At 39.9% G+C, this 16,421-nt stretch overlaps 1 protein-coding gene across 3 annotated transcripts in view; it reads right to left on the bottom strand.

The window, feature by feature from the left end:
- Nucleotides 1–16,421, bottom strand: part of lin7a (lin-7 homolog A (C. elegans)) — a 41,275-nt gene that overhangs the window by 8,965 nt on the left and 15,889 nt on the right. Inside the window, exons 3-6 of one of the 3 annotated variants that reach the window (XM_079653981.1) lie at nt 10,873–10,944; nt 5,712–5,921; nt 4,879–5,088; nt 284–2,233 (exon numbers count right to left, since the gene is read on the bottom strand). In XM_079653981.1, coding sequence (XP_079510107.1) covers nt 4,879–5,088; nt 5,712–5,921; nt 10,873–10,944 — 492 coding nt within the window. In that variant the 3' untranslated portion in view covers nt 284–2,233. Of the gene's footprint in view, nt 1–283; nt 2,234–4,878; nt 5,089–5,711; nt 5,922–10,872; nt 10,945–16,421 lie in introns of those variants that run through there. The other 2 variants (XM_079653980.1, XM_079653982.1) reach the window with 2 other exon arrangements.

Genomic DNA, 16,421 nt, shown 5'->3' with positions numbered 1-16,421 from the left:
ATGCACATATTTTATTCATAATTATCCTCACTTATATGTATTTATGTAAATTACTCAGTGATTCCCCGTATCTTATGTTGGTATTTTTGTTCATACTACTTTTTTTAAAATTCGTATTATCCCTAAGTGAACTCTTATCTGTACTATCCCAGGTTTCACTCTTAAATGCTGCTACGACACCTGTGTTTCCCTACAGGGATTCATAAAGGTTTATCGCATCTTGTCTAACTTAATGATACCATTAAGATGTAGTATGTGACATGAATAAAGGCTCGACGAAGAATTCACTGTACACAAGCACATAGATTTATTTATACAAATATAGTATGTATAACAATTGCATATCAACAGTTGGTTGTCTTTTTTTATCTTTACGTACAGTACAGGACCATCAGCTTCAAAAATGTAAGTCAATTAAGAAAGAGTACCAGTGATCTACGATAGAAAAAGGTGTCTGTTGTATGAAGATGTTAATAATGAGTGAATGTCCTATAAAACCTGAACCCAGAGGTCACCTAATACAATAATGTTGGCATTAGGTGACCTTAGTGTTGACAGGTTATATAGGAGATATCAATGTGGCAGATATTATGCATGTAGAATGGTTTTGCTCTGCTGGAATTGTGCAATTAGATAAATTATAGAAAATATTAAAGATGAAAATAGTCACTTTCTTTCAATAACAATCAGCTAAATGTTCAACAAATTCAAATTCATGGCAGCTTTTTCATCCACTGTTCTCATCATACAGCATGGGGAATATCATCTGGAATACAGGAAGTTATGTGTTTTAGATTTTGTTTAAGGTTAATAGAAACATTGGTTAGAGTCTGCATGGTTGAACAAACAAAGAAATCGGCCACCTACAGAACATTAAGAAAAAAACATCAAAAACAAGACGTGTAAGAAACAACAAAGGAGTGCAAAAAAATAGACAAAAGCACCAACATGGAGAAAGCAAACACAAACGTGGCAGACTACAAATTGAATTCTAGTTTTTGAAAACAGATTTACCTGACAGATACGGAGGAAAACAGAAAGGGTAACATTCTACTCTGTCTTCTCAAAAGTGATTGTCAGAACAGAAACGCATGGAGCAGATCTACATGTGCTAATGTTGAGCTGATATACAAGGACTAGACTTTAAATAATATCCTGCACGTCTCAGAAAAAATACATAATATTTAAAAGGAACAATAAACCTTTATGTTAAATCTGTGATATTATAATATTTAAAAGGAGCAATCTGATCTCATAAACTATAAAATAGACAGGTCTGAACAATTATTTTGATTTAATTCCCACAAATGAAAACGGGTGACATTCTGTTTTTCTGTCGGGAACAGGACACGGTTAACATTTCTAAGGATTGATTTGAACCTCATATATTTTATAGATAAATCTGAGTTGGGTGTAGCTTACAAAGTCTGTTAATAATCGCAGTTATTGCACATTAATTATTCATGCCACCTGTAAATCAATAATCTCTTTAAATGGCACAGAGGATATATTTGGACACAGAAGCTGCCTTACAGTTCATAAGACCCAGTTTGCTTTACAACGACTTACATGAGCGCCTATCCCATCAACTCTTTATATATATATATGTGCGTGTATCCAATTGTGAATTTAGTGGTGAAATGTAAAAACTGAAAAATGTGTGTTATTGCTAAACCTACAAGATAGAAAATCGTTCCTGCTACAATATAGAAGGTAAAAAAGAGTTCACGTTTATCCAAAACAGGACAAGTTTGACAGAAAGAAAGAAACCGATGGTCATTCAAACAGAGACACGAGCACCAGTTGAAGAATCAATAGAAACACCACTGTACAAATAATATCTATTGCAAAATGGCAAAAGGTGCCACGGTGTAATGGATGTCGGTAAGCAATCAAAAGTGGATGACTGTAAACAAAACAACAAACACAAGAAAAGGGAGTTTCAGTAAGACTCACCACCAGGGAGAACAACTTATAAAAGGGAGTACAAAGTTAACTTTCAGTGCTAGCCTCCCTCATACTTGTTTTTCAAAGCACCAATTTCAGGACAAAGGGCTCTCTTTATTTTTTGCTCAGTAACCGGTGGTACACTGGAAGGGAGGAGGAAGTCAAAGACTCTTCTACGTGTTGGTTTCCTCCACGACGGAGAGATTCCTTTGGGATCCTCAACGCAAACAGATGGTCTTTGAAGGCCACCTTTTACGCTCTCCTTCACTTCTTCTTCTGGAACAACCTGCAGATCAGTCCAAAAGAGAAACAAGCTGAGAGCTCTTGAGACTTAAGGGTTATTAAGTTGATTCTGTACTGCCTAAGGACTTTAGGAGAAGACATTATTTTAGCTTTTAATTATTGTTTGATTGTCAAACCAGCTTCAAAGCTTCCCTTCCTACAACTCCCTTGCTTTAAACATAACAACTGTATTTGTCCTTTCCAAGACAGAGTTCACTATATAGAGATGACAGACATTTAATTTTAGGGTACATCTGATGGGGTACTTCTTTCTTTCTTACACTGCAATATGTTTTTTATTGGAGAAAATTTTTCCAGGAACAATTCAACTCTTTCCTTTGTTTGGGAATCTTGTCTTTTTCAATATGAAGTATTGAATTCCATTTACTCAATCATCTGTATGTGTGCTTGTGCCTGTAGCGTTACTTCCTCTTTTCTGTTATTGATTAGCTTTATTTATGGGATGTAAATATATTTTAAACGAGTGTAAAGTGAAGATCTTTTACGCCAAAGTTTGATACGTTTTCATGAAAAATCTGGTGATTAGAAGATTTTGAGGTGTGTGTGTCAGGCCTGCTGTGGGGAGAAACAATGTTGCCTACTGGGGCATTTAGTGAGTCTGTTCATTGTGTTACACAGTCACACAGAGCATTTATGAAGAGAGACCTTGTGAGTGCGTTGTTTTGCTGCAATTATAGGGAGGGTATGCTGGTGGCTTGCAATAAATTGCTGAAAGACATCCATGTGAATACAAGAACTTATAGGAGTACGAGTATTGCACTATTTTACTTTTTTTTTAAAACTATTTTTCTTTTTGTATTTACTATTTACTTGAACTATATTTGTCTGTTTATCTGTTTTATTGTGATGCACTGCAAGATTGTCATCATCATAAGTACACTGTAGCTATGTTCTTATGACAAATAAAAAACCTTGAAACCTTGTTACACACTCTACACAGGCTCTAAATTAAAATGGGGTGATACATTTTCTAGGGTCTTATCATCTGTGTCTGTGTGTGGTGGACACAAAGCCACACTCAAGAGACACAGTGACAAAGACAGATGAATACCAGGCGAACTGGCGGCTTATGTTGCATTCTTGTTCGCTTGTGCGTGTCACTTGGTCAGCTGCCTCTTGGCCGCCAAAGCAAATTTCTGCGGTCAGCATTGCCGCCGTTGATAAAACATGATCCCTGCTCGGTTCCCTGCCTGTACCTCCAACATAACACACAGTTACAAGCTCCCAAATACCTTCCCAAGCTGTGCCGTGCCAAGTGCAAGACAAGAGATATGCTTAGGGGGATTTGGCATCAAACGGACTGTAACACAGAGATCTTGGACACATGCCCGCCTCAAATACATCAGGGAAACGTATAATTCGAGAAGCCTGGGCAGAATTAGGTGTAGCATGATTTGATTCGGCTTAATGGTGTGATTGGTGTTTTAAAAGTCTCTCCTTGCTTTTTAGTTGTGCTATTTTCACACAGCGAGACTTCACTTTGACTGGCAGTTCAAAGCTTTGTTCTAAATTTGGACTGTAAAAATGTTGTTTCAAGAAGAGGTAAGCCTCCATCAGGCTGTAGAAGCAGCATTGCAGGCCGTATCTACTTATCCGTGTACCTGCAGAGCATGAGCCACAGATGTAATCGGTTCAAGCTTGAATCATTTACAGCCTTTACAACAGAAACACTGGCAGAGGCAGTAAAGTTAGCACAAAGCATGCCAGCTGATGAGTTTGCAAAATATGCCACTGAGGTTTTGGGCCTCGCACCAGGATGTAAATGTGTTCTACCTGCAAGGCGCTAAAGAAAAACTCTGCTTCCATTTCATTTCTGCACTCCTTCTATGTTCCCCTGCTGTAACCTGGACAAATGTAGTACTTCTGAGACTCTCCACAACACTTTTGAAAAAAGTGTAAGGTACATTTTTTGAGGAATGAATTAAATAAATCTAAAACAATGGGTTATAAAAAAGTATGGTTTCAGGGGAGATATATTATATATATATATATATATATTCTATTCTTCACTATTTCTACTATATTCTATTTTACTTACTTGCACTATTTTATATGTTTTATTGTGTTGCACTGTTGCACTGTTGGAGGAGCCTGTGACCTAAGATTTTCATTGTCATAACTACACTGTACTGTAGCAATGTACAAATGACAATAAAAGCCTTGAATCTTGAATATTTAAAAATATTTTTATATATGCTAATGTGTCTGCCTGTAGGACTTTCCGACAGGAAACGTCTGGGGCACCTTGAAACTGAAACAGCCACAAGACTAGCAATAAACTCAAAATCTCACTCAGCACACTTTTGTTTTTGAATGGATTTAAAGGGATTTCCTTGCTGTAACTATATCATGGCAAAACCCACCTTTCTATTTGAACAGAGCTATCCCGTTTCCTCTGCTTCCAGTCTTTATGCTAGGCTAAGCTGACCACCTGTTGACTTTAGCTTCATAATTAGCATTTCCTCCCTGGCATGTCATATAATTCTCAACGTTTTACAGAATGTGTCCCTACCTTTTAAAACATGTGTCAGGCTATTACTTCCCATAGTCCTTGTCCTTACCTTGTGTTTCTGGTGTCTCCCACCCCTCGTCACCACCCCTCACCCTTAAAGCAATGAAGCGCCTCACCTACGACATGTGGTTCTGCGAGGCCGCGTTCTGCTGCTGCTGCTGCATGAGGATCTGCTGCTGCTGGCGTCGCCGGGCTGTACGGAGCTTCTCAAAGCGGGCCTCCATCTCCTCCAGCACTTTGGGGGTGTAGCGGACCACCAGCTTCACACTGTCCTTGGCCGCCTTCAGCAACTCCACCGCTTTCTCGTGGTGCTCGCCCTCCACACTCTACAGGGGGTTTAAAGAAGGGGGGATTTGAGAGGCAGACAATTTCAATACTCTTGGAAATAGTAGTCTGACAAAACATTTCCTCAATTTGTACATCCTTGCAAACTCAAGCTTAGGGTACAAGCTGTTTTATTCAAGTTTTTCGAGCAGGTTTTTGCTCAACATTGGAAGCACTTTGATCTCAAAAGCTCTTAACCTGCAAATAGAACTGGAAATGAATCATTGCAACATTTTGCGAGAAGTTTCAAAAAAGTATTTTAGTTTAGGATGTATCTTTTCGGCAGCTAGCTTACAGTACCAGTTGGACCCACCATCTCATTCAATTTTTTGTGTTTATTTTAATTTGTTTCTACTTTGTAGATTAATACTGAAGACATCAAAACTATGAAAGAACATATGGAATTATCTAGTAAACAAAAAAGTGTTTGCACACTCATGGCTTCTCTCAGTCACCTTTATGAGTATGTAGAAACTAATCAAAATAAATAAAAACCTTTGAATGAGAAGGTGTGTCCAAACTTCTGACTGGTACTGTAAATTATAAAAAAGAACAGGAACGCCTATTGGCACTCTCCCTCAAATCAATACATTGAGCCTCTCTTCCCATCAGAGCTTTCACCTACCACTCCATTGACGGAGAGGAGCTGATCCCCTCGCTTTAGCCCGCCGTGCCTCTCAGCCACTCCTCCGGGGATGATCCTGGAGATGTAGATGGGTGAGTTCTGCTCTTTGCCACCCATCACGTTGAAGCCCAGCCCTTCCTCCGTCTTCGGTAGCTCCACCACCCGCGGGTGGGAATGACCTTCACTGGCTGCGAAGGCTGCGACTGTTGCCTGAAGGAAGAGAAGCAAGATGGGACTTCTTGTTACTGCCAATTATCCAAAAACCAAGAAAAATACCTGTACTTATATATTTATTTGGAAACGTCATACAGTGTAATCTCTCTGTCATTTCATTAGAAGAGCTTGTTGGGAAGTAAAGAAAAAAGAAAATGAAAATCCTAATGGTGTCTTTATTACACTCAGAATGCGTACTAAGGAGGACACTGATTCAAAACTACCAGAAATTGATGGTGAAGGTGGGTTTGTGAACCTCTGGTGCACCTTCTGAGGAAGGCTATAACAAAGCATTAGGATTTATTCAGGGCTGGGGGTTTAGTCTCCACATGAGAAGCTTTCTGGCTTTCTAAGCGCACGGATTAACACATCCAAGTTCACAATGGAGGAGCTGCCAGACGACTTTCCCCCTCTGTCTCCCCACCAGCTGGTGGGTGTCGGTCGCCGGCTGAGGGGATTCTTTGAACCCTGAGCTCCATGCTCCTCGTTTGCTCTGAGCAAAGCAGCCAGGAGCTTGTTAACCGAGTCTGGGAAAGCTAATGGCAGACGAACAGAGAAGAAGACGCCCCCTGCCCACTGATCCAGATGCATTGCCACAGGGGCCTAGCTGTCAAGTCGGCATGATCTATGATTTGTGAGGTAGATCAAAAAAAGGAAGTTAAAAAAGTGAAAGGGATTCAGCAGCAGGCACGTATCTTTAAGGTCTTTGACGTTCCCTTCAGGCAGCACTTCCACTTCTTCCATATTGAAATCCACATTCATTTGTGCTCCAACTGTTTTGCCCATTTCTTTCTCCTCTCCCGCTTCCAGTTTTAATCTGCTTGTTGTACTCCACAAACTTCCTCTCTCCCTCCATTTTCTCTGTCTGTCCTTCTTCTTCTCTTCCTCTGCGTCGCATTGTGAAGCTAAAAGGAAGCTCCTCAACATGAATACCGCCACTTCGAAAAAAACAATCTCGCAGACGGCCGGCGCCTCTCAAACTCAGAAAGCATTTCAAATGAAAGGCTTACTAGCTGAGACGTTCTTGCCAACGCTGTAAAGACACTTGGTCATCGGCTCTCATCGTTTTCTCTGAAGCCCATACAGCCCCGATAGACCCTGTCTGTATTAAGATCAGTAATAAGGGCATTGAGCCAGGAAATAGAGGCCAAATTGATTCAATTAATCAAGCAATCAAAGAGAACCGAGTTGTTCAGGTGAAACAAAAATCGAAACTTTCAGGACATGTATCGTCTCTAACTAAACTCCAGAAAGAGGAGCAGAAGTGTCAGCATATTTCACACATTTCATCATTATTGCAGCGACACTTTGTTGTTTCAGTACCATTGCTACCATCTTTTTTTGGATCATTTCAGACTATATGTTTGATACTGATTGACTGCAATTGGCACTCTAACCTTCCTAATCAATTACTCTCTCTCACAAGAAAGTAAAACACATTTCAAGTGCTCTACATATTGAGTGTCTGCACAGCTAAGCCAGCTCAGCTCATTAGCTGTGTGTTTTAATGCCTGGTTGATATGACATTTTAATACAGATTTAAGAGCAGGAACTCAGAGTTTGGGGCAAAGAAGAGGAAAGTAGGAGGGAGTTTTAAAGCCGCTTAAATCCTGACTTCATGATTGCTTCCGGCTCAGAGAATACAGACAGAAAGTTTTTAGTTTTTCTCTGCATAACCACCATATTTTCTTTGTTGGGTGAAATAACTTCACACATTTAAAAAGAGGTTACTTCTTGATTTCTTACATCAAGACAATAATCTTTTGTATAACAAGATTTCAGATTTTTTCATAGGCTACGCAAATTGGGGCATTATCTTATTTAATAAGATTTGCTTACAGTAAAAGAAAAGAAAAAAGCCAAGTTCAATGTTTCTTTTTGTTTTCAAAGAGGGAAGGTTCTCCTTATATCACTCTATAAATCCTTAAAAACTGTGAACAGTCATAAATATATATATTTGTTGCCATGTTGCCAAGATATAAATCAGGCTATACTGTAAATAATAAATGTAAAAACCTTCAGAGTATAGTAAGAGGAATAAAACTGGAACGTGTATGTAAGTGCTGCTACATTTCTGGAGTATGAGAACAAAATATATTTTTTGAAGAAAACTGCCTTTAAAGACACAGTATGTATTGCACAATTCCAAACACTATATGAAAAGGGGGAAAAAGTGAACTGACGTACAGAAATACTTATCAAACAATTCCAGATAAATTCACTTACATAGAGGCGAAACATTTTTCTATTGCTAGTTTTATGAAATGTAATTTGCAAAATGAGGCACTATAATGCTCACTTTTGGTAAATTAACTAAATATCTCAAGACGCAAACACATATTTGCTCATGGATGTTTTTTTCTCCACTTGTCTGAAAGACGACATGTATGGAAGCAGAGTAGAGCCCAAACCGTTAAAAAGGACCCGTGCATAAAAAACAGTTTTCACCTGTAGAGCCACTCCTCACATCTCACATTCTGATTAAAGTTGGAAAAGTTCTCAAGAAAATCCAAGTGTGATCCCCAATACATTGAAACTCAAACCAGGTGTTGATTGTGAGTTACCATACCTTGCATGATCATACTTGAGGCAGAGAGTTGGAGTAGGCAACAAAAGAGAATAAAGCCTTCATCATATCCTCCACCCTCCCACTCACTCAGTACTGTGATGTGGCGAAGAGGAGTGGACACAGCTGGACGTTGAACAACTGAAAGACGGAGAGGCACTCTCATCTATTCTGCTCTCCACATCTCATCCTCAACAGCGTCCACGTGAAATCAGAAAAGCCATGCCGCTTTGTTTCCTCTCTTAAAAGGCCTGTGTCTCTCTCAGGCAAGGTGCAGATGACAAGTGCTGCTCAAGTGTCTCTTTTGTGTACCAGATGTTGCTTATTCCATTCACACTGCAACAGGAAATGTCTTTGTTCTGATTTTGTCCTTCCCCTGTGACACAGCTGTAATGTTTTCTAAGCAGCAGACAACGAAAAACCTGTACGCCTGAAATATTAAATAGTTGAGCGGTAGAAGGAAATACATGAAAAAACAACGAGCCTATTAAATTGTGAACATCTTGTAATTTAAATTGATGAGCAGATACGATCTAAAAAGACCTCATAGAAGCAGTGAATTGTGATTGAATATCACTACATGCCAAGTGAATTTAGACAGATTAGACTGTACACTAAAAACGTTAACTACCAACAAAATAATGAGGCGATTAGTTTGATAAAGTGAGTTTCTATCATTGTATTAGTTTAGTGCTTTTTTATCCAGGTTGTGTAACAGGATTTCAAGTGACGTCAATGTTTCTACCAAAAAAACTGTGCCTAACGCAGAATAAAGATCTGATAATCAGATAAATCAGGGTCCATATTTTCTGGAATGAAAGAAATATTCACAGCTCAAATCAAAGACTTTTCGTCACTGAAGACAGTTGAAAGAAGGATGAAGAGCTTGAAATCCTAGTTGATTCATATCGAAAGAGAAATGTTCAAGAAGTTGAATTCCAAGCACATCCTGTAATATGTCTCCCTTTTGATGCCAGTGTTGATTACAAGTTTGTCTGACATTGTGAAACCCGAAATATTCTCTTCAGAGTGCAGCCTGAATAAAATAATCAATTTAAGTTTGATAGAGAGTGTGTGACCTTGGTTTGACTGTCTATTGTGCATCTGCGTAGTTCATCTGCCGTGTTATTCTGCCTGCCTGATCCTGACCCTCGCTTTGATGATTTTTAGTAAACATAAAGCTTCATCTTCCCTGCCTTTTTGTGACTCTGTGTCTGGGTTCAAGCCTGTCTTTTTTCGGAGCCGCTACTTTAGCAGAACTAGCTGGAGACACACTCGCTGAGTTCCTGAATACAGATATATGCTGAAGTCCAGCTTCATGCTTGCTGGGATCTCCGCCCAATGGCATCAAATCTAAATTGGCAATAAAACTCGTAGCCCTAGTATGCCTCTCAACTAAACGCCTCGTCCTAATGAACTGGAAAGTCAGAAAGCCCAACTGCTTCAATTTAAACAGATGGCTGAAGGACTTTCTGAACCTCTTAAGTATGGACGAAGCTGCCTCCTCCCTGTTATATTTGGTTAAGCCAGATAATGTGCTATGAGATACGATAAGGGCATTCCTGGATTCAAAACATCTTGGCCGCTCCGCTTCATAAAAAACAGATAATACAAATGACACAAATGGGCAGTGCTCTGACAACATGAAATGTGGTTATCCTGGTTCGGATAATCTGAACAAGACCAGTTTTTGTAAATCCATTTTCCAGATTTGAACACATTTTGAACTAACAACCTAAAACGGAAGCTTAGGGTCCTATGTTTCTCAGTTTCAAATCCTCTTATATCACATGAAGGAAATGTTTCAAATAGTTGTACGCTCTCATGAATCTATTTCCCTGGATCAATGTGCGTTTGCCTGGATTAATATGTTGAATAAACCCACAGCTTTTAGACTATGTCATGTCATACTCCTGAATATGCCCTTATTACCTTTGATTCATTCAGAGTGATAACAAGTCTAGTTTTTATTGAAATTAGAACTTGGCATTTTCATGTTTTGAATACACAGTAAAGCATGACATCCCTGCAAACAAACTAAAGCTTAACTCTAGTACTATGTGGTAAATGTTTCTGTGTGCGGCATATCATCAAAAGCAACCTTAGGCAAAGCTTTAGCGCTGTGATACTCCGCCTTTCCAACAACATTGGCACTCTAATGTGTTCTTGCCTAATAATTGCACACACTCTTAATGATGGCCATTAGCAAAGTTAATATACTTTGCTGATTTCATTCTGCTTTGGCCAGAAGAAAAGATGAGAATGATATCACTGGGCGATGTGATTAACAGATAATTCACCACCCATTAGTTACACTCATATTTTATGTTTTTATTATGAATCATAGATGTTGATGTAGAGATCTCTAAAGCATGCTCTTACCTTAGCTGTGGCCCGCGCCTGGTACTCTGGGCAGCCATTCACTGTGATGGTTTCATGCATGTACTGGTACACCTGAAATAAATGAAGAAAGAAAGGTGTTAAAGTTATGTTTGACATGGTTGGAAAGAGAAATCATTCCACTGCGTCGGAGCTCAAACTCTTCATTTCCATAGTCGAATAATGGCGTTCCTTCACAGCTGGCTGTACTGACACGAGTGGAACAGAATGACTGATTGGAAACACAAGGCACTCAGGCACGGAAATGCACTACTCAAAATAATTCTGCTTACATTTACCTTACATGTGCAAACAGTATGTAAATCTCATTATTTTGAACTCAAAGTGGCACCACGCAAATCAGGGTTTTGTACAATTTCACTTACTCAACGTAACACACTCACACACAAATGTGAAGCGATCAGCAGCAAATCAGGTAAGTGAGGAAAAAGCCCTCAGAGGAAATATTTCAATTACTGTATTAAGCATATTTTTGAGTGCATTTGTAAGAGACTTGGGGATTATATAATGTTAGTCTTAACAAGCGGAATAGAGCTCTTTATTTGTGCAGTGTCCAGCAATAGTGAAACTCTGTAGGCACAATCTGATCCCTGTCTTAACACACAGCACAAAGAGTCTCCAGGCAGTAATACACTACTTTCGGACCTGAGCTGGTGCCAAGACATGGGTAGTTGTATGTCCAGTTGGGTAAAAAGCAAGGTTTTCGTAGGCAGACAGAATCATTTCAAACAGCCGACCTTTGACAGCTAACAACTGAGATGAATAAAGCTTTCTGTGGTTAATAGACTGTACCACTAAAGTACACTTTTCTGTTACGGCACATTAGAATGCTGTCTGTGTTGCAGTTTGAAATCTGAACTCTCCGCTGCTGAAACCAAAAAATTAACAATGCAATGGTAGGATGGAGATGAAAGTGATTGAGAGCATGGGGCCGATTGCAAACAGGCCTCGGAGGAAACGCTTTTGCTTACTCATCGCAACTGACTCGATGAAACACATCAATTACTGCCAGGAACGCACAATTTCAGCAGATACGAGTGCGAACACATTAGAATTTACGGCAGTTCCAGCTCATTTAGCAAATGAGCAATCAAAATCTAATCATGATAAAATTCTCAGTGTGAAAACAGCTCAAAATTCTCCTCTGTGACATACTGTATGTCGTGGTGCAGAATTGTAATCATCTGTTTGCAGTCACTACATGATGTCTCTCATCAAAGCGTAGAAACGAACAAGCCCGGTGGCTTTGACGTGCCGAACAACACAACAAAGGCCCCGCTTCCCTGAATCAAAAGGATGTATGCTTATAGGATACACATCCTGATATATTTGTATGTAAGGTTCTCAGAGACTGGGAGAAAAATATCCCTGGGCTTCTGTTGTCTTGTTTGCTCATGAATCTCAAAGACCATATGAAAGTGTGACTCCCCCTTTCAAGGTGCAACACATTTTTGTAGATTTATAGTGCTGATGCATTCGGAGGGGGGTGGGGGGGGGGGGGGGGGGGGTAAGCAGCCTGCAGTTCACACACACTCTCACTCAGCTCCCAAATGACACATTTTCCTGAGGACTTCTTCCACCTTTGCACTTTTTGAGACTGAGCACAGCTTTAGAAATGCCGTGAAAGGCTTTTCTTGCCTCAGTCTGCCTGCAGAGTGGCTTCCTTGTTCCCCAAGCTCTCTCCACTTTCTTTCCTACTACTGCAACTACTAATGACCCCTTCTTATTCTACCCGCAAATATCTCTCATTGGTCATCTATCTGTTAAGTGTTGCAGATAAACAGTCTTCTCTCTGTGGGTGCATCAGCGATTGATTTAAAAGGTTATTTGCATTAGCGACTGAAGGCTTAATTAATGTCTAAAAAAAAGGTGCTTTTTCACCAGTGCATAACTTTGTACTCTTTTTCCTCATTTATTATAGAGAATATACGATATAGTTTGACATTGCAAAAGCATATTTAAACTAATAAATAACCCCTCACGGTTGAATGCCTCGGCAAGTTGCATTCGTTACCCTGTCTGTCTAAAATATCATCATTTTCTCATACTATTCTATTAGACATAGGTGTCAAATTGCCTTAATTAAGGTATTATTTATTTAGTTATGGCCAAATATCTTCATGTGAGGTCACAGTGACCTTGACCTTTCACCAGCAAAATGCTATCAAAGTTGACATTTGAACACAACTCCCTCAAGGCAGTTTTTGGTGGAACTAAGCAGAAGAATTCAAATGTATCAAGTAGCTCACATGTTAGCTCACATTATCCACGGTAATAATCCAGCCAGCATACACAGAGCAACATTAGCATTCACTTGGTGTGGTATTGCTCTCCAAAATTCCTTCTCTTTCAACTTTGTTTCAGAGCTACAACAACTCCTTTGGGTAAATTATTTTAATTCTTTAGCTGCTTTTATTAAAACTCAGCACAGATTACTGCTTCAACTGAAAACAAGAATTAAATTGCATGGCAGAGATTACATATACTGAGTTATTGCAGCTTTAACATTCTCTTGTTAATTAAATTATAAATAACTGATGTAAGAAAGTGTTTTAAAGGAGGCTAAATAAGATGCACATTTAATATTGCTCTACATTTTGAACCTGAATGCAGTGCCCTGAATAACAGAACAAATGGCTGTGTGCTTTTGAATGTCAGTCTGCTTGTTGTGGCTGTCTTCACTCTAAAGAGGCCAGTTGTCCTGCAGGCATCTTTTCAATTACCCTCTTGCCTCTCCTTTTGCCAGACGTCTTCACTGCCCATCCCTTAAAACACTGACCCCATCAGTGCCCCCTCTCCTTCATGTTTGTTATTGCCTGGTTCACCACAGCAGATTATGGATAAGCACACAAGCCTTCACTCAATATTCCGGACAGGATATCGGCACTGAGCGTCACCTAGGAGGATGGGAGGATGTCACAAAGACAGAGAATAGAGAGATGCCTGCGGGGCACACTGACGTGACAACGCTGCTGTAACCATGGCTTCCCTCTTCCTCTACTGAGTCACAGAGTGAGGGAGGAGGGAGGGGGAAGGGTAAAAGCTGACTTAGCTGGTTGTAAAAGGATAATAACCAGCACAGGACTTAACAATACACTTTCCCTCTCTGTGCTGCTAACTATGACACAGCGCAAAATATTGAACTTGATGTCATTTTCATCCTTTAACTTAATGTGACGTGGGAAGCATTTAACACAAATCCTCCACACTCGCTAGTTTTGTAATAAAAACACATTATGCTGATTAAAAACTGTAATGAGAAAAATCAACTGCAGTGTTAAAACTGATGAAAGATGCTATTTCTATGGCCTGCGTTTTCAACTTCCTGTTTGTCAAGTCGCCCTCTCTAACTCCATGTACTACGAAATTCCCCCTCTCTATCATTTCCAGCTGGTTAGCCCTTCCAGTCATTTGTCTTGTGTCCTTCCTTTCCCATTTGCAAGGCTGATTGACCCTGACAACTCATTCAGGCTGATGCAGTGAGACTTACACCGCCCCCCACCTCCCCTACTCATTGATGAACATGGCAGGGGAAAAAAAGACAACGCCTCATCAAACTCTTTGTCATTTAGCCCAACACTGCTGAACACACTCTTTTCCCCGCTGATCATTCTTCACATTGACAGCCGGCCTGACATCCTCAACAAGGCTGATTAATGTCGGTAAATTCTATTGGCAGAGACAGGATCAGGTTTGGAGGTGGGGTTTTGACTATATTTTGAGGATTAGTATGTTCATCTTGTCAGGCTGTGCCAACCATGTGTGTGAAGCAGGAAATGATCTCACACAGTAGACAAAGCCCGGAGTTTGAAAGAAAGGTCATCTGTAATGAGGAAATGTCACAGAGGTGTGTGTGATTAGAATGCAGAAAACAGGAGGGTTGGCTTTCAGTTTAACCTATGTTTCATGGCTCTTTTAACTCCAGGGTAGTTAACACTGATGGATGACATCCAGGAAAGAAAATTGTGTGCAGTCAAAACGAATTAGAATATGATTATATAGCATTATCTGACATAACAAGGCTGGAGGAGGAGAAGGAAAACTATTACCATAACAAATTGAACCATTGTTTTTGCTTATTTTTTGTTACATATACAGTAGCATATAGTACTTGGGATGCGATATGTATTCTCTTCCAGGTGACAACTGGATTCATACTAGTGTAATCATATAATAAAAATCCCTTTCAAAGCCTCAACAAATGCTTGAGATTGTTAATCCAGCATAACGAACATTGTTTGTTGAAGTTACCTTATCATTTTGTGCAAATGTTTGTGTCACAAAGTAATGCATTTGTGTGCTGGTGTAAAGGTCCGACATCTAAGATACCAAAGAAAAAAAAAACGGCAACGTTTATGTGAAAATGTTCATCTGTTAAAGGTCCCATGTCATGGCCACTTCTACTGATCATAATTCCATTGTTGAGTTCTACTAAAATAGATTTGTATTGTGCAATTTTCCAAACTCACATTGGTTTCTCATACAGCATCTCTGTATAGTATGTGTATTCACTCTCTGTCCTAAAAGGCTTGTTGGAGCAACTGACCCCCTTCCCTATGAGCCCACTGTGCTCTGATTGGTCAGCTCGCCCACTCTGTTCTGATGAGTCGACCACCGTTACAGCGGAACATCAGTGATTATGTGTTACAATGGCGTTTGTGTGTGTGTGTGTTTGTGTTTGTTTGTCTGGCTGTGGGTCTGTGTGTGTGCTCAGACCGGGCCCAGGCCGGGCTTCGCCGTGTCCCTCTTTCTCAGGCTGAGGCTAGTGCTGCACTATTGGAAAAAACTGACATTGCGATTTTTTCCCCCCCTGCGATATATATTGAAAACATACAGGAATTGAAGAAAATACTGTTGTTTTTCCCACAAACCATCCTATCTTGAACTTTAATGCTATACAATTGGTATTTTTGTAACTATATTTAACCGGATGAAGGATTTTAGTCACGGACGTCTGGATCTTAAGTTATCAGATCAACAAGCTGGGCTAGCACGGTTAGCAGCGCCGAACTGCCCTGGAGAAACACATGAAACTACTTTATTCAGTATTTTTACCTTTAAGTTTGCTTTGGAGATTTGATTGTGGTTTGCTGTGCATGCAGAGCCTGCATGTCACTCACTCAAGTACCCCTGACATGAGAGCCGCGCAAGTTTTTCTTTTGTAGCAAGCAGCAAAATAATTGTAACATGACGTGTTTGAGTTAATCTGCCTACTTAATATCACCAGTCCTAAAAAAAAAAATGTAAATCTTTTTTTTAAATTTAAATCGCACGTCCATGCGATTATCATCACGACACGATATATCGTGCAGCCCGCCAGGCCATAGACTGTAAATATAAAGGTCCAGGCTGAGAAATCCGCGGAGCTGCAGCTGAGAAAAATAAGGCTGGCTGAGTGTGTGTGTGTGAGGAGCTCCGCGGATTGGTCCAAGGAAACAATGGAAAAAGAGAAATCTCCAACGAGGCGTTCTGGGGCAGCATAGGCACGCCTTTTCTGAGTTAGAGACCGTTTACATGCATAAAAAGCTACA

Source organism: Notothenia rossii (assembly GCF_949606895.1).
Source record: "Notothenia rossii genome assembly, chromosome: 10".
In the NCBI taxonomy this organism is placed as follows: domain Eukaryota; kingdom Metazoa; phylum Chordata; class Actinopteri; order Perciformes; family Nototheniidae; genus Notothenia; species Notothenia rossii.
The sequence above is the reverse complement of the archived record's forward strand: the minus strand, read 5'-3'. Positions and strand labels throughout refer to the sequence as shown.